This window comes from Siniperca chuatsi, linkage group LG14 (genome assembly GCF_020085105.1).
Source record: "Siniperca chuatsi isolate FFG_IHB_CAS linkage group LG14, ASM2008510v1, whole genome shotgun sequence".
NCBI lineage: Eukaryota > Metazoa > Chordata > Actinopteri > Centrarchiformes > Sinipercidae > Siniperca > Siniperca chuatsi.
Window position 1 is genome coordinate 16,633,260 of NC_058055.1, and position 18,673 is coordinate 16,651,932.

Genomic DNA, 18,673 nt, shown 5'->3' on the forward strand with positions numbered 1-18,673 from the left:
ACTTCAATACAATACAGTGTATTAGTAGTACAATGTTACCATAACCAATAGAAATACCGTCCAAAACTACAAAAATAAGACGTCAGTTGCAATAAAACAGAATTATCCCGACAAACATAACAAAATAATTTCATGTCTGTCTACTTATTGAGTAGGAGGGCCTCATGCATAGAAATGTCCCTTGTCATAAAAACACCACCTATGGAACAAACCATGTCATATATTATTATGTGAAACACAATTTTAATCACTCCTGCAGCGTTACGAGGAACAAACCAGCTCTCGCTCACCTTTAGCCTGCGCTCATTAGCAGTATGAATGTCCTCATCTCCAGGTTTGATCACAAAACCACCTTTGGACCACTCTTCAGAAATCTGGAGGATAAGAAAAGGACTGTATCACTAAGTAGGCTAAATAAATACGGTGCAGTGAAATAGTTTTGCTTTGCTACAAATTTTTTAAATAAAAATGATAGTATTGTTCACCACACAGCAGAATACAGTGAGGAATTCTGCGCCATTGCACATTTTCAGCTGTCATCTATTAACACACATCTACGTCATATGACCTCTGATGAAGAAATTCCTCTAACAAATGAAAGAACACACTTAAGAGAATACATTACGTCTCTTTTATAATGGTGGCCTATGGGGAAAATGCTTTTTAGGCTGCAGGGGGATTTTTCGATGCAATACCGCGAGTGGCCACTGGAAAAAACTGGCTGCAAGGCTGAGTGGCGGCGCCCCATCCTGGTCTTATTATACATCCATGTTAACATTATTATATGTGTATATGTCAGTGCACGATCCGTTCTGCACATGTGCAAAACAGGTGCTGTCAGTCAAAGAAGGTTACTGCAAATGTTCCTGTTCAAAATACTAAAACTAAATCTTTCAAATCAAGATAAATAAATGGTAAAAATCATTGGAAATGTAATAGTTCACTATTATGTAATAGGGAATTTACTGAAGTTATAAAAAACCTGACATTTGTCAGTACCCGATCCGTTCTGCACATGCGCGTACTTATTACGGCCTAGTGTTTTATTTTTCAGTGGAACTTTTTTCAGTTCCGGTTTTGTTTTCAATGCCAAATTGTACTTTTGATGCCAAATTTCAAAGTCACTGTCCTGGCTCTATAGGAGGCAGCCCATGGATGTATAAAGAGACAGCCAGCGAGTTTAAAAAAAAAACTTTATTAACAACACAATATTATAGTAGCCTAAGTTAAAAATAGAAAACTCTATAACAGAGGATTACACTGTGATTTCACAGTTATTTCACAATAATTTATTATTGTTTATATTACATACTCTGATGTATATTTACAACAACTTTCATAATGACACACTATCTGGAACATATATTCTGCATATATTGAATGAATTGTATTGAATGAACACAGAATTAAAACAGAATTACATTTCTTTTCGTTTTTAATTACAAATGAAGTATGGATTATCCATACTGCACATTTCCAATGATTAAAAACCATTTTGTTGTAGTGTGAGTAGGATTGTTTTATCATCAGTCATTTTGCTTATTTTTGCACATGTGCAGAACGGATAGGGAAGTCAGTACAGACCGGGCACTGACACATCCATTGATCGACACTGACACATACCCACAATGCAGCAGGAGTGTATTTCCTTGCATGCAAGTGTGAGTGAACTGTGATCAGAAAGTTCATATTGATGATAAGTGTCGAGTTGGACTTATGATGTGGTGTGTGTGTGTGTGTGTGTGTGTGTTCACCTCGTCCAGCCCACGTAAAATGCGGCTCATCTCCTCCGTGGTGACCAGCTTTGCCTTTTCCAGAGCTTTCACATAAGCCTTGCTCCCTCGGATGTCAGCATCCCACATCCTCTTGTCATAATCGATGGACGCATTGAACTTCTCCATGATAGCGTCAGTGTTTCCCACGAAACGTCCTCCCCAAAGTTTACTTCCCTAATGGACAGAGGGACACTGAGGTTAGGTAAAAACACATTTAGCAGGCTACAGCATTGACCGATAGCTAGCTATTCGCCTGTCCACGGCGTGGAAGAGGAGGGGGAGAGTTTGACAGCTAGCTTTAGCCTCCAGCTGGGTGTTCAAGCAACACCACGTGGATGAAGGCGGCCGGGCTTCCTAAAGCTAAACATTAACCTTACCTCCGGATTGGCCATGTTTAACGATGATGGTGTCTGTAGCGGTCTGGTGAAATGTTTTGGCTGAGGGGACGTTGAATGCCGTATGACGAAAACTATGAAATGTGTACGTGTACATGTGTGTACAAAGATGACGTCTGTATCACTTTTTTTTTCTTCTTCTTCTTGATGTTTTATTGGCGGTTGCCAATCAAAGGTATGGTGCATACCGCCACTAGCTGGACTGGAGTGTGGATCGGGAATCTTAACTATACATTCACTAATTCTAATAATAAATCATATATACAGTGCCTTGCGAAAGTATTCGGCCCCCTTGAACTTTGCGACCATTTGCCACATTTCAGGCTTCAAACATAAAGATATGTAACTGTAATTTTTTGTGAAGAATCAACAACAAGTGGGACACAATCATGAAGTGGAACGAAATTTATTGGATATTTCAAACTTTTTTAACAAATCAAAAACTGAAAAATTGGGCGCGCAAAATTATTCAACCCCCTTAAGTTAATACTTTGTAGCACCACCTTTTGCTGCGATTACAGCTGTAAGTCGCTTGGGGTATGTCTATCAGTTTTGCACATCAAGAGACTGAAATTTTTGCCCATTCCTCCTTGCAAAACAGCTCGAGCTCAGTGAGGTTGGATGGAGAGCATTTGTGAACAGCAGTTTTCAGTTCTTTCCACAGAGTCTCGATTGGATTCAGGTCTGGACTTTGATTTGGCCATTCTAACACCTGGATATGTTTATTTTTGAACCATTCCATTGTAGATTTTGCTTTATGTTTTGGATCATTGTCTTGTTGGAAGACAAATCTCCGTCCCAGTCTCAGGTCTTTTGCAGACTCCATCAGGTTTTCTTCCAGAATGGTCCTGTATTTGGCTCCATCCATCTTCCCTGTCCCTGCTGAAGAAAAGCAGGCCCAAACCATGATGCTGCCACCACCATAACAACCGTCCTGTCCTCTCTTCTTCCCACTGCTTTTGCCACCTTTCTTTCAACTTATGCTTAACTGTGGTCTTCATTTCCGTTTTACTAAGGGGCACTGTTGTCAATGTGATTCGTTTTTGTGGCTTCTTTTGCACACTTGTCAGCTACTTCATTTCCTTTGATTCCTATATGTGCTGGGATCCATACAAATGTCATATTTAGCCCCATCATGTGAATTCTTCATAGTGCTATCTCTTTTAAGACATCTGGTCTGCTGTCTGAATGGCTGTGCTTCAAGCTGAATAATGATGAGCTGGAATCAGAGCATATTACTGCTCTCAAAGGTCTCACATCTACAACCCATCGCAATGCTAACACAATTGCCAGCATCTCCCAGTAAACACCGATACTCCATCACTGATTCGTTTGTGAATTTTTAATGTTGAAATCTGGAACTATGAATGAAATCCCAATTTTGTGAGCTATGTTCTTTGAAGCATCTGTATACATTTTAACATAGCTGTGGTAGATACTTTCTATATACATCTTTATTATCTGTGGATGTAAAATAAGCTCCTTATCTTTGTTCTTTTTACCAAGCAGTGTGAGATCTACAGTTGGGTCAGGGAGCACCCAAGGGTGTGTTACAGGGAGTGGTACTGTTGGACTAATGTTTAGTTCATTTATTTCTAAATTTTTTAGAAATTTTAATACATTTTTTTTTCTGTCTACTGAAAATTTAAATCCCCACTTAAATGACCATTCTTCTATTTTTACTATTTTTAATAGCCTCTTGTAGTTTCTTCACAACAAATTCCAAATTCCTACTTCTCTTACAAACTGCCCCATCATCTGCAAAGAGAATCCCATCCCATCTCCAAACTCAGAAAAATAATTTATCATAATAGAAATTAACAAAGGACTCACTATACTACCTTTGGCGATCCAACAAAATTCCCTGAACACTTCCCTATTCTTACTTGAATTGATCTTCCATATAAAAAGTCCTAGATCCACCTATACATCTGGCTTTTAGCCCCTAACTTACGTAGTTTAATTAATTCTCCTTCCTTCCACATCATATCGTAGGCCTTCTCTATATCAGAAAAGATGGCCTCTATGGTTTCCCTATTAATCTGCGCTTTCCTTATTTCATGTTCTAAACATAAAGCAGGGTCCATGGTATTTCTGCCTCTTCTGAATCCACTCTGATGTTTTGATACATAGCCTTTGTTTTCTATATATGTTAATCTTTCATTTATCATTCTCTCCATTATTTTTGCATACATTGGATGTTAAAGCACTAGGCCTATAATTCCCTGGGTTTGTGCAATCATTTCCTGGCTTACGTATCAGTACAGCAGCTTCTGTTCTCTTTGAGGATGGGATATGGTACTTTCCCCCGTTCATTTATTTCTCTGGGGAAATGTTCATTGATGCCGAATGTTGTTCCTTTCAGCTCACGTCGTTTGCTCCTTTGGGAGTTTCAGGGCGGTGTGCATGACGTTTTTGACCATGGTTTCTGGGTTGTCGGATGCGCTTTCGGGGATTCCAGTAAAAATTTGATTGTCGCGCATGTTTCTGGTTTATACGTCGAGAACATAGACTGTATATAAAGATGGACGACATGACAGCTCCCCAAAAGTGAAGCCAAAACATCTCGATCGCCCCCTGGTGGCTGGCTGCAGTATATGTAATAAACCACGCCCCCTCCATGTTAGCGGACGGGACATGAGCCAAACTAAAAATTCAAAGTCACGTCAAATAAATTTTTCCCAAAGATGGTTTCTGTCATTTTAGGTAGTTCTTATCACACTGATGTGTGTTCAAGTGTTCGTTCGTATTTTGGCTTAATCTTTGTACAGTGGAGAGGCGTGGAGTGCTGGCAGGTGTGTTGGCGGAAATGGAGTCAGAGGAGGACTCAGCGCGAAATTAGAAACGAGGACCCGAGAGGATTTGAAAATAAAAAGAAAAGGAAGAAGAGTAACTCAAGTGAATCCAGTCAGAAAGAGGAGAAGTATCTTGTTGGGATGGTAGCTGTGACACAGACGGCATTTTCAAAGATCCACGTGAGGTCGGAAAGTTTGGAGATGTAAGATCGGTCAAGACAACAAGAAGTGGGAGGGTCATCATTGACTGTGTATCAAAGCGTCAGAGAGATAGAGCCCTGAAGATTTGTGCATTTAGCGATCATAGCAGTGTGAAATGCTTCCCTCTTGGATCAGAAGTAAAGAAGAAGGGATAGTAAGCGACCACTGACTGCCACTGACAGTAGAGGCCGAGTCATTTCGGGAGGTTGAAGATGTGTGTGAGGCGAGAAGGCTGACAAGATTCAGAAAAGGGGAGAAGGAGGACAGTAACTTGGTGTGTTTGACGTTTGGGGGGGAATTGCGGGAAGGATAACTGTAATGTGGAGGAGTGCAAAGTGCCTGCACTGAGAGGGAAATCACCATACGGGATCAGCACAGTGCCCAAAAAGAATTAAGGAAGTAAAAGTGAATAAGATCAGAGCAGAAAAGGGATTTTCATACGCTGAAGCTGCTAAGAGTATGGAGAGAAATGGTGGCAGTGCAAAAGGAAAAGGAGCAGAAAGGGAATGGAGATGATCAGAGCATCTATATGGACAAGAAACGATTTCTGGCATTTATTGCCATGGTTATAAATTGTGCGGCTGAAATAAAGGGGAAGTTGGAAAGGATTAATTTGGTGCTGGACGCTGCAAGAAGGTTCTTGAATGTTGTGGACATTTCTGGAGAAGATCTGGATGTTACATTGAAGGAAGGAGTTGCACCAACTCAGACAACTGGGTCTGGGATATAGAATGGACTAATGTCATGGGATCCCTTTGGGTGGACAGAGTAAATAGTTTACACTGTGAAGCTGTTACAATCCAGTAGGTGGCGATAATGCACACTTATGGATGCCAATCGCCATCAAACTCAACCGAAGAAGAAGAAGCGTGGAGAGGCGTCGTCCACGCTCTGTATACAGTCTATGGTCGAGAACTGTCTCTTGCAGTGTTTTGTTTTCTTTTTTGACTTTGTCCATCTCAGAAGAGACTGGGTCCCCTCCATTTCAGTGAGTCGGTGCACCGTTTAAACGTAACGCAGAGGGCCGGGAAAACTGTTTTAAGGAAGCTTAATTTGTCAGCCAGCGGCAGCAACTACGTAATTGTCCGCTGACAAAACAAACAACAATGTCGGCCTACAGGGTAAAAGCCATGGTAGCTTTCCTAGTTGACAAATAATTGCCAGCATGGACAGCATTGTTCGGACCAAGTGGTCGAGGTGGGCGTACACGCCGCTTGAATTGAGCGGTGTTGTGCAGACTCCGACCACTGGCGCAGCGCAGAGGGTTTGAGGTCTGTATTGTCTCTCTCCAGCCTGTTTGCTGGTGAGTGATTTCTAAGCTTGATTTTAATCTCCTGGTGGAGCAGCATGCCAAGAACGTCCAGTTTTTTATTTATCGATTCGAGCACACTGACCTGTCTGTCGGTGGATGAGTCCGTCTTTTTTCTTTTTGCTGGGTTGTTGATCTGGTTGTCCTCTTCCATTGCGCACTTGTAGTAGTACCCTAATGATCGATAAATGCTTCTAAGTCCTCCGCTCTAAAATTGCGGTGTGTGGTCCTGTGTTTATTTGTATTAAACTGGTTTCCGAAAAAAGTATATATTTAAGTTGAAGTTTAGCAGAAATGTAGAATCTAGCTGCCGGGCGCCGCCATGTTGGATTTCAAATCTCAACGTCGTGGTCTCGCGATCTCAAACAAGGTGTCAGGGATGACATCAATGAACTAACAGAGGAAAATTTAGCTGTCTAACGTACGTTCGTGCGTGTTGAAAATCCCATTCGTTTCTATTGTATTTGATGGGGAAACTGCCGGTACATGTGACGTCATGACGTAGCAGGGCGGCGACGTACCAAAGGTCATCACCATGCACACGGCGGGTGTTACGGCGACTTGTCTGCTAATTTTTCACTTTGCTCATGGATACCGTTCGTGAGGATGAGTGTGTCGATAACGTCCTTACGTAAGGATGAGTGTGTCGATAACGTCCGTACGTAAGGATGAGTGTGTAGATAACGTCCGTACGTAAGGATGAGTGTGTAGATAACGTCCGTACGTAAGGATGCTATGTGCATTACACAGTGAGAACATGAATATGAGAAATATAAAAACAAAGAAAAGTAAAAGGTGTGTACTGAATATTGTATTGAGAGTGGAATGTTTTTCTAGGTTACAGGTAGTTATTTTGGTTGGAGAAAAATATATTTTGTAAAAACTTTCAACAACAGTTTCACAAGTTTAATCACCTGACACCAATGGTTAACGGGGAGGTTTAATTTGGCACCAGCTGAACATTATCAACAGCTATGTAACATTACCTTTTTCCAGACACATGAAAGTAATACAAATACCAGACATATTTATCTGAATTGAATATATAGCCTATTATATAAGTAATAACAAAAAGCTTTAACTGTAGTATTGATTGCTTTATTTTTTATTTTTTGAAGCTGAGCATTTACTTACACTTAAGTTTCGTTTTGTGGCATCAGCATGAGAAGGAAATATGCGTTCCAGCACAAACCTGTTTGAAAATGAGATGGCGTCATGCCATGACACTAGTATGCATGAAGAGTGATGGCCACCTTACATTTGTTATGTTATTAGTGAAGTGGTTCCCAACCAATCTCATATTGATATGGATACACTAAATGATGGTTCCATGTGTACTGTAAGTCATTATTAAATTAATCATATTTCTTTGCCTTTCCTGTAGGTAAGATACTACATCACCTCCTTCCAGCGTAGTTAAAACTCAGCTGGAACTATCGTGTTAAAAATGGAGTCGAAGTTGAATACAAAAAATAATGGACCAATGGACAAAGTTATCAAGGTACCGATTTTCTCCCGTGTCAACTGATTTATACGATTTGGCAGTTTCATCTAGCTCTGTATCTCATATCAAGGAAATAGATGGCAAAAGTCTTAAGCATGCATTCTGTAATACATTGCTATTAATATCAATTCTGTTTGTTATCTCAAGGAAGATACAGACAACCAGGATGGGGAAAGCAGTCAACCTCCCAATGTACAACCTGATGCAGAGGTTTGTCATTTTAGCTTATATGTGTGCTGGCAAATAAAAATCATTGATATTATACACAGAGACTTATTTTTAATTTTTAAATGTAACTTTTGGAGCACAACTTCTTGTTTTTTGTTAGTTTCTTTTATTTTAGGAGCATGTGATAAAAATTTAGTTAGCATGTGTTTTCATTTCACTTCAGCCATGTTTTTTAGATGATATAAAAAGGCTTAAATGTTGTCTGTCTCTGTGTCAGCACTGTGATAAACCGGAGACCTCTCCGGGGTGTACTGCGCATCTCACCCAATGTCAGCCAGGACCGGCCCCCCGCAACCCTCTGGTGAAAAAGGTATAGCTAATTGATGGATGTTTTACAGTGTTATTGTTTTAACGGAATAAAAATAGTTTTACTGTAATTAAATGAGACTTAATTGTGTTTTGTTCCCAGGTAGAGGAGCCACATGCCACCCATTCTTTGGAGTGGTGCTCGGGTGACAAGATATTCACTGTATGCAATAAAGCAGGAACTGTTGGGGACTTGCTGAAGACAAGTCCAGAGTTTAGAGAAATTGCAGGAAAGAACAAAGACAAAGAGCTTGTGATTAGAAGAGATCGGAGAGCTATCAGTTCACACTTCCCATGCAGCTTAAATAAAAATGAACGTCTGACTGTCACGTACATTAAAGCTGTAGACAAGCCGAAGCAGTCACATGAAAATCGTGGCCCTGTTCATCCCAAAAGAAAGAGGCCATCTGGCGAGCTTGTGATGTTTCATGTACTGGCTAGGGGAGGTAAAGATGTAGTGAAAATCATGAGAAACCCAGCACTAGAAACACAGATTCAGGAAATTACTGTTTATGCATACAAAGGGGAAAGAGTGAAGCAAGCTCTGAGAAGAGGTGGTCATTTACACGATAAAGCATTCAAAAAGAACTGTGTGCTCTCTAACACAAGCACTAAAGCAATCACTGAAATGTCCAATCTTGTTGATGATCTTGATGGTAAAAGTTTCAAGATCATACTGTTCAATAAGTCTAGTCCACCAGATAGTCAGCCTAGCAGTCTTGATGCTTACATGATGCAAAATGATTCTCAGAGATCTGACTCTGATGGAAACCAAGATCCTCCACAGCAGTCCACCACAACTGAGTCAGTGAATGACAACACACCGAAAAAGAAACCAAAGCTAAATAGTGATATGGCACCAAAATACCAGATATTAGGTGAAATACCTAATTCAAAAACGATGCAGGGTAGCCTGTCTTCACAGTTTAGTGATTTGGTTAAAAGGATGAAAACTCAGCAAGGGTCTAAGCGTTCTCCTATCCGTAATCTCTTCCGTGTGGAGTATGGAAAGAATGCTCAGACATGCAGGGAAGTGAAAACAATGAAGAAACTGATGGATCTCAGTAGCTCTGTTTGCCATGTGAGAATAAATAGGAGAGCAGGCGGAAGTGGCTTTCTCCTATTTGACAAGTTTGTCCTCACAAATGGCCACGTAGTTAAAAACATTTATAATGCGAGTACAGGGCAGCTTAATGAGAAGGTCACTGTCCATTTCTCTTTTGAAAGTCTAGACCCGATGGATGGAGGGCAAGAGTCAGGAGCAGCAGTGGAAGATGTCGTTGGCTTTGAACACTGGCTTGATGGTTCAGGGCACGAGTATGACTGGGCTTTGTTAAGGCTCGGTGGTGATCAGAAATTGCCTGATTGTCTGTTAACGCACTTCGGATTCCTTCCCCAAAGTGGTGGAATTTGCATTATTGGGCACCCTGATGGTGGTGTGAAAAAGATAGATCCATGCTTAATTATTGAGACTGAAGACCGCAACCAGGTTCTGAAGAGGCATTACCATGAAAATCCATGCAGCGTTGAGGTGGAAGGCAGTCATTACAATGATCAACCTGGGCCCATTCAGTTGCTTACTGACCAGTTCTTTCTGCACGTAGGTGAATGGGTTGAACAGAGAAAGGCTCTAACTTACGAGTCTTGTTTTTACTTTGGCTCATCTGGCTCGCCTGTCTTTGATGAGCACTGCAATGTTGTTGCAATGCATTCTGGGGGATATGCCTACCGCGGTGTAGGTAGTCCTAAACTCCAGAGTGTCATAGAGTTTGGCCTTTCTTTGTCCGTCATTATTGAACGCATCATTATACAGATAGTGGAAAGAGGAAAGTTTGATGTGTTGAAGGAATACCTCGCTTGCAGTTATTCACATCAAAACATGATGACCAATCTGAAGAAACTGGTTGAGAGCAGAAATCTCACAGCATTTAAAGATGCGGTCAACAATTCGGTGGTCACAAATGATGAGAGTTTGAAGACGTTCTTTGAATTCCTCTCTCAGAGAGAGGAACCTCAGCCAATGGACTTTGTTTGAGTGTGCACAGATAGTTACAAAGATAACGGTAAAAGAGTGTTTCAACAGTGAGAGCAGTTTCAGCAGTGAGCAACAAAGGCTGTCATGTCTGTTTTCATATATCAGGATACTTTCATTGTTAAACACCTAAGGAGTGCAGGGATCAATAGTCCCCAGTGCTGGGGTACATGTCGTCAGATAAGTAATGTGAAATGACAGCAAATTCAAAGATGTAGTATGTTTGGGGCAATATAGAGGCATTGTCTCCATTACATAGTTTGTCCACCAGGGAGCACTGACTGTAAAGTGGCTGCTTCGGTACATATCTTGTTCGCAGTTGTTTAATAGCAACATTTAAGGAATCCTTATCAGAAATGTTTGTTTATCTTTATTATTATTTTTAAAAAGCCTGGCTCTAATTTCTACCTGTCTATCTGTCTTTGGGCTGTTTTTAAGAAAATCACCTTTGAGATTTTGATTTCATCTTATTTTTTATATGTTTTACATTTAAAAACAGTTGTACAATATTGGATATTGCAATATTCTGTCATACTGTGATTGTGTTGATACCACTGTCTTGTGAATGTCTCTTGAAAATGAGAATTGGAATTTCAAAGGGATCTTATCTGGTTAAATGAGATCATAAGAAACATTACACAGTTTTAACAAATTAATGATGATGATTTATCGATATTCAATAAAGTGATTTCTTTCATATTTTGATTGTGATTGTTATGTATTCTTGACTCTCATCGACAGCATAAATATATGAATTAGAGGTCAAAGGTCAAATCTGTATGTTCTACTTTATGGGATACAATTGATGCCTGGTGATGAGACTAAAGTCCTCATGCAATGCAGGGACAGAATTGTATGTTCAAATGCCAAATTTGTTATGCGTGCATATAACGGTTTGTGCCACACAGTAATTATGATTGGTAATCGTACATACATTTTTTGCAGCATTGCATTTGGTCACCAGACAGAAGCATTTAGAAACAACTGGGTCACCTGAAAAGGGACTGAAAACCAACCACTGATGTAAGGGACTTTGTCGGCGGTGTAAACAACTCAAATAACTGCAGTTGTCGAGTGTTGTTTAGTTCTCTGAGCTGCTGGACGTCAGCCAAGCAGTGGACTCACCTGTTATTGACAGAGTGAGACAAACAAGCAGTCACAACTGTCAAAAGATGCCAAAAAATAAATGTATCTCTGTAAGGCTCCCAACAAGCCACTTACTCCTCTTGAAACCTTATTATGTAACATTAGTTCACTGATCGAGCAGAGTTTGATAGTATAGATAAATGGACAAAAGTGGCACTAACTGGAGATAATGTCTTCATTTTATGTACAGTATCATTAAGTGTATTGTTACATAGGAATGTTATTTGAGTTGTGAACAAATGTCACACCCTGAAATACAGGATTTCTTTATTTCTCTTTTGACCAGACCCATTCTGTCACTCTTCCTCCGAGAGCCTGTTCTCCTGGTTTGTGCTTTTCTGCAGTGAGTCAGACTGAACATCAGGTGGAGATATTTTGACAGTTTGATCCTTCTTCATTTGAATCTCAATTAGCTTCTACAATGTGTTTGTCATTTCTTCCTTGGGGGCCACATTAAAGAATAAACAGCATTTTTAAAATCACAAAGTAGCCTGAATGAAACAAGGCAGCACAAACCAAATATAACATTGGAGTAGTGGACTGATTTTGATAATTAAAAAAATGAAAGGCAATAAGTGGTCGGATACAAGCAAGGCCACAGAAAGCGAGGACAATGAGGGCGTTTTAAATTTATTTTTATTTTAAAAAAAGGCGGAATTCGTAACCCTAAAGCCGGCTTTCTGCCGGCGGAACGTTTGATCCGGACTACATTTTCCACACGGGCACTTTTGTAATGGACCAAAGCTAAGTTGCCTGGCGAAATGGAAGTGTAAGATTTTTAAAATTGATTCATAATGCAGTGAGTTTGTTGATTGGCAGCTGTATATTGTTTATTTCGACTGTAGCCAAATATTGTGGTCAAAGGTACAACAGCTAAGTTACGTCTTTGTCGCGCTTTCCGGTTAATTTATTGATCAGGCTGTGGGAAACGGAGTGTAGTGACACAACTGGATTTAGACGCATTTTCAATCGAAAACCTCCTATATTGCAATTTGTTTTCAACAATTAAAAAGCCAATAAAGATCCTCTCTAAAGGTGAATAAGTCAACTAAAACATTGGATGCTGCCATGTGTTTTATTTGGTCAGCATGGGAACTATTACTACTACTCAATGTTGGCTTGGTAAAGTAGTGTTGAAACAATTAGTTGATTAATCAATTAGTCATCCGCAAAAAGTTACTTGACAACACTTTTGATCATTGATAAATCATTTATGTCATTTAAGAGGAAAATGTTGATACCAGTTTCTCAAATGTGAGGATTTGCTCTGGTTTCCTGTGTTTTATGTCATTTTACTGGTCATTGACATAAACATTTAATGTTTTTGGGTTTTGTACTCTTGAATTGTTGAATGCCACTTTGTGCATTTTATAGACTAAACTATTAATCGATTAATTGAAGAAAATGATCAAAAGATGAATTGATAATGAAAATAATGATTAGGGACGGTAAAGCATTTTTGCGTTGTTTCTAAATGTACTGTACAAAGTAGACAGTAGTAGAAAACAAAAGTGCAAATAAAAGTATTGATCCACGAAATTTAACTTGATTAAATTTTAAATTAAAGCAAAATAGGATATACTTCTTTTTTTTTTTTTTTAGTTCACCCGGCCTTCTGTGTTTTGCCCTGTGTGCTCGTCTATATCACAACTTCCTGTTCATTTAACTCTCATCATAAACACTTTTCTCATCTTTATGTAACCAAAATAATCTGAGCTCAGAGGTCCACCATCCATCTTCCGGAGCTTTCAACCACATCTCGCAGTCTTCTTTCAGCAACTGGAGGTGAAGACTGTGAGAACCAGTTAAAAGCTCCAAAAGCTAGTAAGTTGACCTTTGAGCTTAGGTTATTTGGTTACATATACAGTTTCCAAAGGTCAAGAATGAAGCTTGAACATTACTTATTTTCTTCTTTTCAGGAAAAACGCTAATGCTGCTATGCTCAGTAACTATGAGGTAAGGTATTGTGTTATGTCTCACTGTTTTACATTAAATCATTTTGTACTGTCCTGTCAAGAGATGAAAATAATTTATTGTCACTTCATATTTGTCTGTCTGTGTTTCTCAGGTGTTCAAACTCCTGACAGACCTGAAGGAACAGAGGAAGGACAGCGGGAAGAACAAACACAGCGCCGGGCAACAGAACCTCAACACCATCATGTATGAGGTCGGCACACATCCTCTCTCTCTCTCTCTCTCTCTCTCTCTCTCTCTCTTTTCTGACTCAAACCTGCTCTGTGAGTCTGTTGTGTCACATTTACAACAGTGTGCCCACAGTTTCATCTGCATTTCCACACAGACGCTGAAGCACCTGTCAAAGACGCCCTGCAGCAGGCAGAGTCCAGAGATTGTCAAAGATTTCCTCACCACCATGATGCCTCACAAACTCACAAAGTCAGTGAGATCTCACAAAGGCATAGATGTTATCATCCATGTTTTTATTTTGAATTTATAGATTACATATAATGCACAATATTTTGTTTAGATAAACACCTATATTGTATGTATGCACTGTTCTGTACACCATATACCCCCGGATTTTTTTCCCCCCATCAGGGCAGAAAAACTGCAGCTCTTGAACCATCGGCCACAGACAGCAGTGGAAATTCAGCTAGTGAGTGTTTTACTTAACTGTCACCAGTGACTTTTATTACGTGTTACCTTACGACTCTGTATCCTTTATTCACTACTGGTGTACATTTCCATGATTGTTTCACACATTTATTGTGGTAGAAACAAGTTAGTGTGTTATATAATAAGACTCGCTTAAAGGATAATTCTGGTGATATTGTACTTTATTTTCTTATTGTCAACACATCCCACAAACCGACAATGAACTGATCCTACTAACAAGTACTGTCTGTATAAAACAATTACAAACACATCAGTTAGCCTCAATGATGCACTGGGTGACATGTTCCTTCATTACGACGAACATGGGCACTGTAGTTTACTTTGAGTCAGTCCCTCATACACATCCTGCTGCTGGAAATACTCAGAGCACCAAATGTGTATTAATCCGCAGATGAAAATAGTCCCCAACAAGTGCTCTATTTACTCCTGTTTGAGTAAAAACTACATTGCCCAGCTGTTTAGTATATTACTGAAATTAAAAATTAAACCATATGTTTTGAAGATTTCAGTCAGATTTGGGGCTGAGTGCTACAGACAGGATAGGGGAGTATTGAGAAACAGACTAGTAAATAGTTTTTTATGGGATTATTTTTTTTGACAACAGGAAGAAAAATAAATAAATATTGATCAACTAAATGATTAAATAACCTAATCCTTTAAATAAAGACTCTGTAATAAATTAATTTAGTTACAACTCATAGGCCAAGTTTTATTTTTGACCAAATGTGTCACAAGTTGTGAGGAGCAATTTCTGCATTGCACATGACTCCATTGATCCCATTATAGATGGGAAATCACTGTCAAAGCCACTCATTGGTGGGACATTTGAAATATCTGAATCTGTGCCACTGATGTTCTCATGGAGATGCTACTCACTGTAGAACACAACGTGTACAGCTTGTACACCCAGGCTATAAAGCATTTGGGGGTTTTCAGACATCCAGTCCATTACCAGAAACATCATTAAACTGCAGTGGTAAAAGTAAAATGGCCCTGCAGCAATCTGGACTCACTCAGATGTAAAGCATATTTCCACAGCTAGAAAGTGACCTTAGACTGGCGGGGTTGGTAAACACGAACACACTCTGTCTTGTTTACTGATATCACGCTACATGAGTCCTGAGAATTTAAGTTCCTGTTTTTTAGTTACTTATTTTTAAGGTACCTCTAACATCCTGAGTTACAAAACCACTTATGCACAAAGTACTTGCTGTTGCTGCTGTTAAGTTGTGTGGAAAACAAATCCTGAGCAAAATGTGCACCAAATTATATATTATTAAGTAAATAGCAATAGCATAGCAAAATGTTTGATTGCTAAATAATGTGCAGATAAATTGAGGTTCAAAGTTTATTATTGATCTTGGAAACAGCAGTTGACCAAACAATCTCACGTCAAACTCAAAAAAAAGAAATCCAATTTTGCAGAGTACTTTAAAGGGGTCATATTAAGCTTTTTGGGATTTTCCCTCATTTATTATTTGTATTATGTTGTCAGACATACATGTTAAACAAAGCAATGGACAGTATGAGGGAAATAATGTGTTTTTTTAACATTAAAGCATGTAAACATTTTCTAGTTGACCCCCAAAATAAAATATGAGCCTAGAAATGTGCATAATATGTCCCCTTCAAGGACTTCTCATCCATTTTGCAAATTTGAACATCTATCTACTTCCATGACAACTGGCAAACCATCTGCTGATGAAAATATGTGGTGGTGATGGAACTTGAGGTGAGATTGTTTTGACAAGTACAGATACATTGATTTAAAAAAGTTAAGTCAAGGCGAGTTTATGTGTATAGCATCTTATGTGTAGCACCAAAGGCCTTTTAAATGAGTCAAAGAACACAACAAAGAGGGAAATAAAATCTGTTTCTTCTTTTAGTGTTCGACCATTAACAGAAACTGGTGAATGTGGCCGTAATTTTCTGTTTGTGTTCAGATGGTGGAAGAGAGTGAAGAGCGGTTATCAGAGCAGCAGATTGAGGAGCTCATCCAGACAGTCGCAGACGCCCTACCTGGTGACCCGGAGCAGGAAAACGCAGCTGCAGAGATGGATGACGCCAGTGAACAGTCATGACACAGTGACAGGCCAGGAATGAACCATAGGTGGAGAACGGGAGTGAAGGCTAGAGTTATTTCAGAACTGGACTGGTTGCTTTTACCTGCGCCATTTTGCGTCAATGTTTGAACTGAACAGCATGCTGGGAGAAGGGATGCACAATGGCTGCCTGGCCATGGCTAAAAGGACCTCATTACCTTTTGAAATGCCTTCACATTAAGGTGAAGCATTTAATGAATGTATGAATTTAAGCAGAATGTGTCTGATTTGCGTTTACGCATATTAATACAACTGGTTTCAAATCAAACATGCACACGCTTTCATAAGTACAGGTTTTTGGACAGTGAGTCACAGACGTCTTGTTTTGCATCTGACTGGTCTAATTTGTATTTCACATCAGATAATGTTTATGCAGAGACAGTCTGCTATTAAACTGGTATATTTTTGGTCTTAATGTTAGTCGTGAGTTTATACCATGGTGCATGGAAATAAGGGTTTTTGCTGCTGTATGATTTCCCAAGCTGTAATGTCAGTCATACAATTAAACTTGCATTGGTGCAGCACTGACATAAAGTCGGTAGTATTATTAGAGTGGCTACAGTATGTAATAAGGTGATTGTTGTCTCTTATTCATGTTATCTTTTTAAAACATGCTGATCTTTTCCTTCTGTAACAAAATGAAACATAAATCTTAAAATGTATCTGCAGCTTTTTCTCATTTTGAATGACATGGTCATCAAGCAGGGAAGTGAACTTCACATTTGCTTTCAGAGAAGGCTGCAGGCCTTTACTGAATGTTGACATGTAAAAGGGCATATAAAATAGGAACTTCTGGTTCACATGTGGTGCAAAATGACAGACTGTGAAGAACTGGCTAAATTAGGACTATAATCTGAAACCCATTTCACATTATAGATGATGGTGGTGTCACCATCAGCTACAGAAAACATCTTCAATGTATCCTTTCTCTGCATCATCCTGTAGGTCTGTGAATGCAACACAAAGGTAGAAAAGCACCTGTGGGATGCCATAAACACAACACAATACTCATTCTGTTTGCTTTTAATTTAGTCATTTTAGGAGATTGTCTTAGGTCTATAGTGGAAATCTGTAGTGGTAGTAAATAGTTAATCATCCCGAAATAATATTATTGTAGTCATTTAGTTCAGCACACATCATTTTTCACAGAGATATGTTTCTTACTGCTGTGCGATATCCACCGTCTCATAATCATCTTAATAATTAATAATTAATTAAAATAAGCTACACTTGACAGTACTCATTATTGCACCATTACTTATTACTTATATTATTTCGTACTTTGGTACTTACACTTATTTTAGCTTTTATACTTGTATCCACTTTGTACTTAATTTATCTGACCTTGTTATAGCGTATTATAGTTTGATTTGCTTAGTGCTTCTATTCCTTCTATTCTCAAGTGTGTACTGACATGATAGTGAGCAGCTGTAACGAAAGAGTTTCCCCTCGGGGATCAATAAAGTATTTCTGATTCTGATAACCAGTCATAGATAACAGGATATAAACTGCAGACTGACACCTAAACCCACAAACTACAGGTTCTGGATCAGCTCATGTTTTTTGTGCTGGGTTGTTGTGAAGTAGCAGAGGAAGGATGTGCTGGTTTGACTCATGTACCTTTCTGTTTTGAGCTTCCTGTTAGTATATCACATCAGTTTCCTCTGCCTACTTAGTACCTTACCAAGGCAAGATACTGAAGCAAAGTGAAAGTCACGGACACTGATTTTGTACCAGCACATCCAGGGGCCCCTTGTGAGCCCCGGCCAACAGTTGAGCTTGGACGTGAACACATAAGGGGCACATTTCTGAAACCTCATGAAAGAGCACCTCCCACTCTCAAAATTACAGAGATTATAAATGTCCTAAAGATCTTTTACCTACCTACCATGCACATATTCATATGTACACAAAATCATGTACTCATGCACAAAGCTGCTGAATTACACACAATCATTCTATGTGACCTAATTAACATCCAGATATAGTCCTCAGTCTTACTATGCTGAATAGGTGACTGATGTTGTGTGAGGAAAAGGAAAACAGAAGTGCTGCTGTGTAGTAAATAGTAAATGTGTAGTGTAGTTTTGCAATTCACTTCATATCTTTATAAACTGAAAACATTGTGTTTTTTTTAGCTCCAGGTCAGACAATTTTAAGTGTCATCTTTGTGCTGTGGAAACATGTGATGAGCATGTCAGCAGTGTCTACTTAACACACATGCAGCTCAGACTTACACTGAAGCC

General features: G+C 39.2%; 3 protein-coding genes across 12 annotated transcripts in view; 2 read left to right on the plus strand and 1 right to left on the minus strand.

The window, feature by feature from the left end:
* The window catches only part of asl (argininosuccinate lyase), a 14,107-nt gene extending 7,247 nt beyond the window's left edge, over positions 1-6,860 (minus strand). The window contains exons 1-3 of one of the 2 annotated variants that reach the window (XM_044223215.1): positions 6,561-6,860; positions 1,755-1,949; positions 291-374 (exon numbers count right to left, since the gene is read on the minus strand). In XM_044223215.1, the coding sequence (XP_044079150.1) occupies positions 291-374; positions 1,755-1,949; positions 6,561-6,629 (348 nt within the window). In that variant the 5' untranslated portion in view covers positions 6,630-6,860. Of the gene's footprint in view, positions 1-290; positions 375-1,754; positions 1,950-2,152; positions 2,318-6,560 lie in introns of those variants that run through there. The other variant, XM_044223214.1, reaches the window with a different exon arrangement.
* LOC122888584 (serine protease FAM111A-like) lies at positions 4,997-11,244 on the plus strand. Of its 6 annotated transcripts, none has more exons than XM_044223211.1 (5): positions 4,997-5,168; positions 7,860-7,976; positions 8,127-8,189; positions 8,425-8,517; positions 8,617-11,244. In XM_044223211.1, exons 2-5 carry the CDS (start codon positions 7,923-7,925, stop codon positions 10,546-10,548), a joined length of 2,142 nt encoding a protein of 713 aa, XP_044079146.1. In that variant the 5' UTR covers positions 4,997-5,168; positions 7,860-7,922; the 3' UTR covers positions 10,549-11,244. The 6 variants fall into 6 exon arrangements, with proteins under 6 accessions (XP_044079146.1, XP_044079148.1, XP_044079144.1 ...); XM_044223213.1 differs by lacking the exon at positions 4,997-5,168 and adding an exon at positions 5,209-6,154; XM_044223209.1 differs by lacking the exon at positions 4,997-5,168 and adding an exon at positions 6,161-6,437.
* Positions 11,245-12,338: 1,094 nt separating this feature from the next.
* LOC122888643 (calcitonin gene-related peptide-receptor component protein) lies at positions 12,339-17,089 on the plus strand. 4 transcript variants are annotated; one of them, XM_044223331.1, is made up of 7 exons: positions 12,442-12,460; positions 13,413-13,515; positions 13,611-13,647; positions 13,760-13,858; positions 13,991-14,085; positions 14,248-14,305; positions 16,269-17,089. In XM_044223331.1, the coding sequence occupies exons 3-7, from the start codon at positions 13,630-13,632 to the stop codon at positions 16,404-16,406; spliced, it is 408 nt and encodes a 135-aa protein (XP_044079266.1). In that variant the 5' UTR covers positions 12,442-12,460; positions 13,413-13,515; positions 13,611-13,629; the 3' UTR covers positions 16,407-17,089. The 4 variants fall into 4 exon arrangements, with proteins under 4 accessions (XP_044079265.1, XP_044079266.1, XP_044079267.1 ...); XM_044223330.1 differs by lacking the exon at positions 13,413-13,515 and having other exon boundaries at positions 12,339-12,460; XM_044223332.1 differs by lacking the exons at positions 12,442-12,460; positions 13,413-13,515 and adding an exon at positions 12,468-12,555.
* Positions 17,090-18,673: the final 1,584 nt, after the last annotated feature.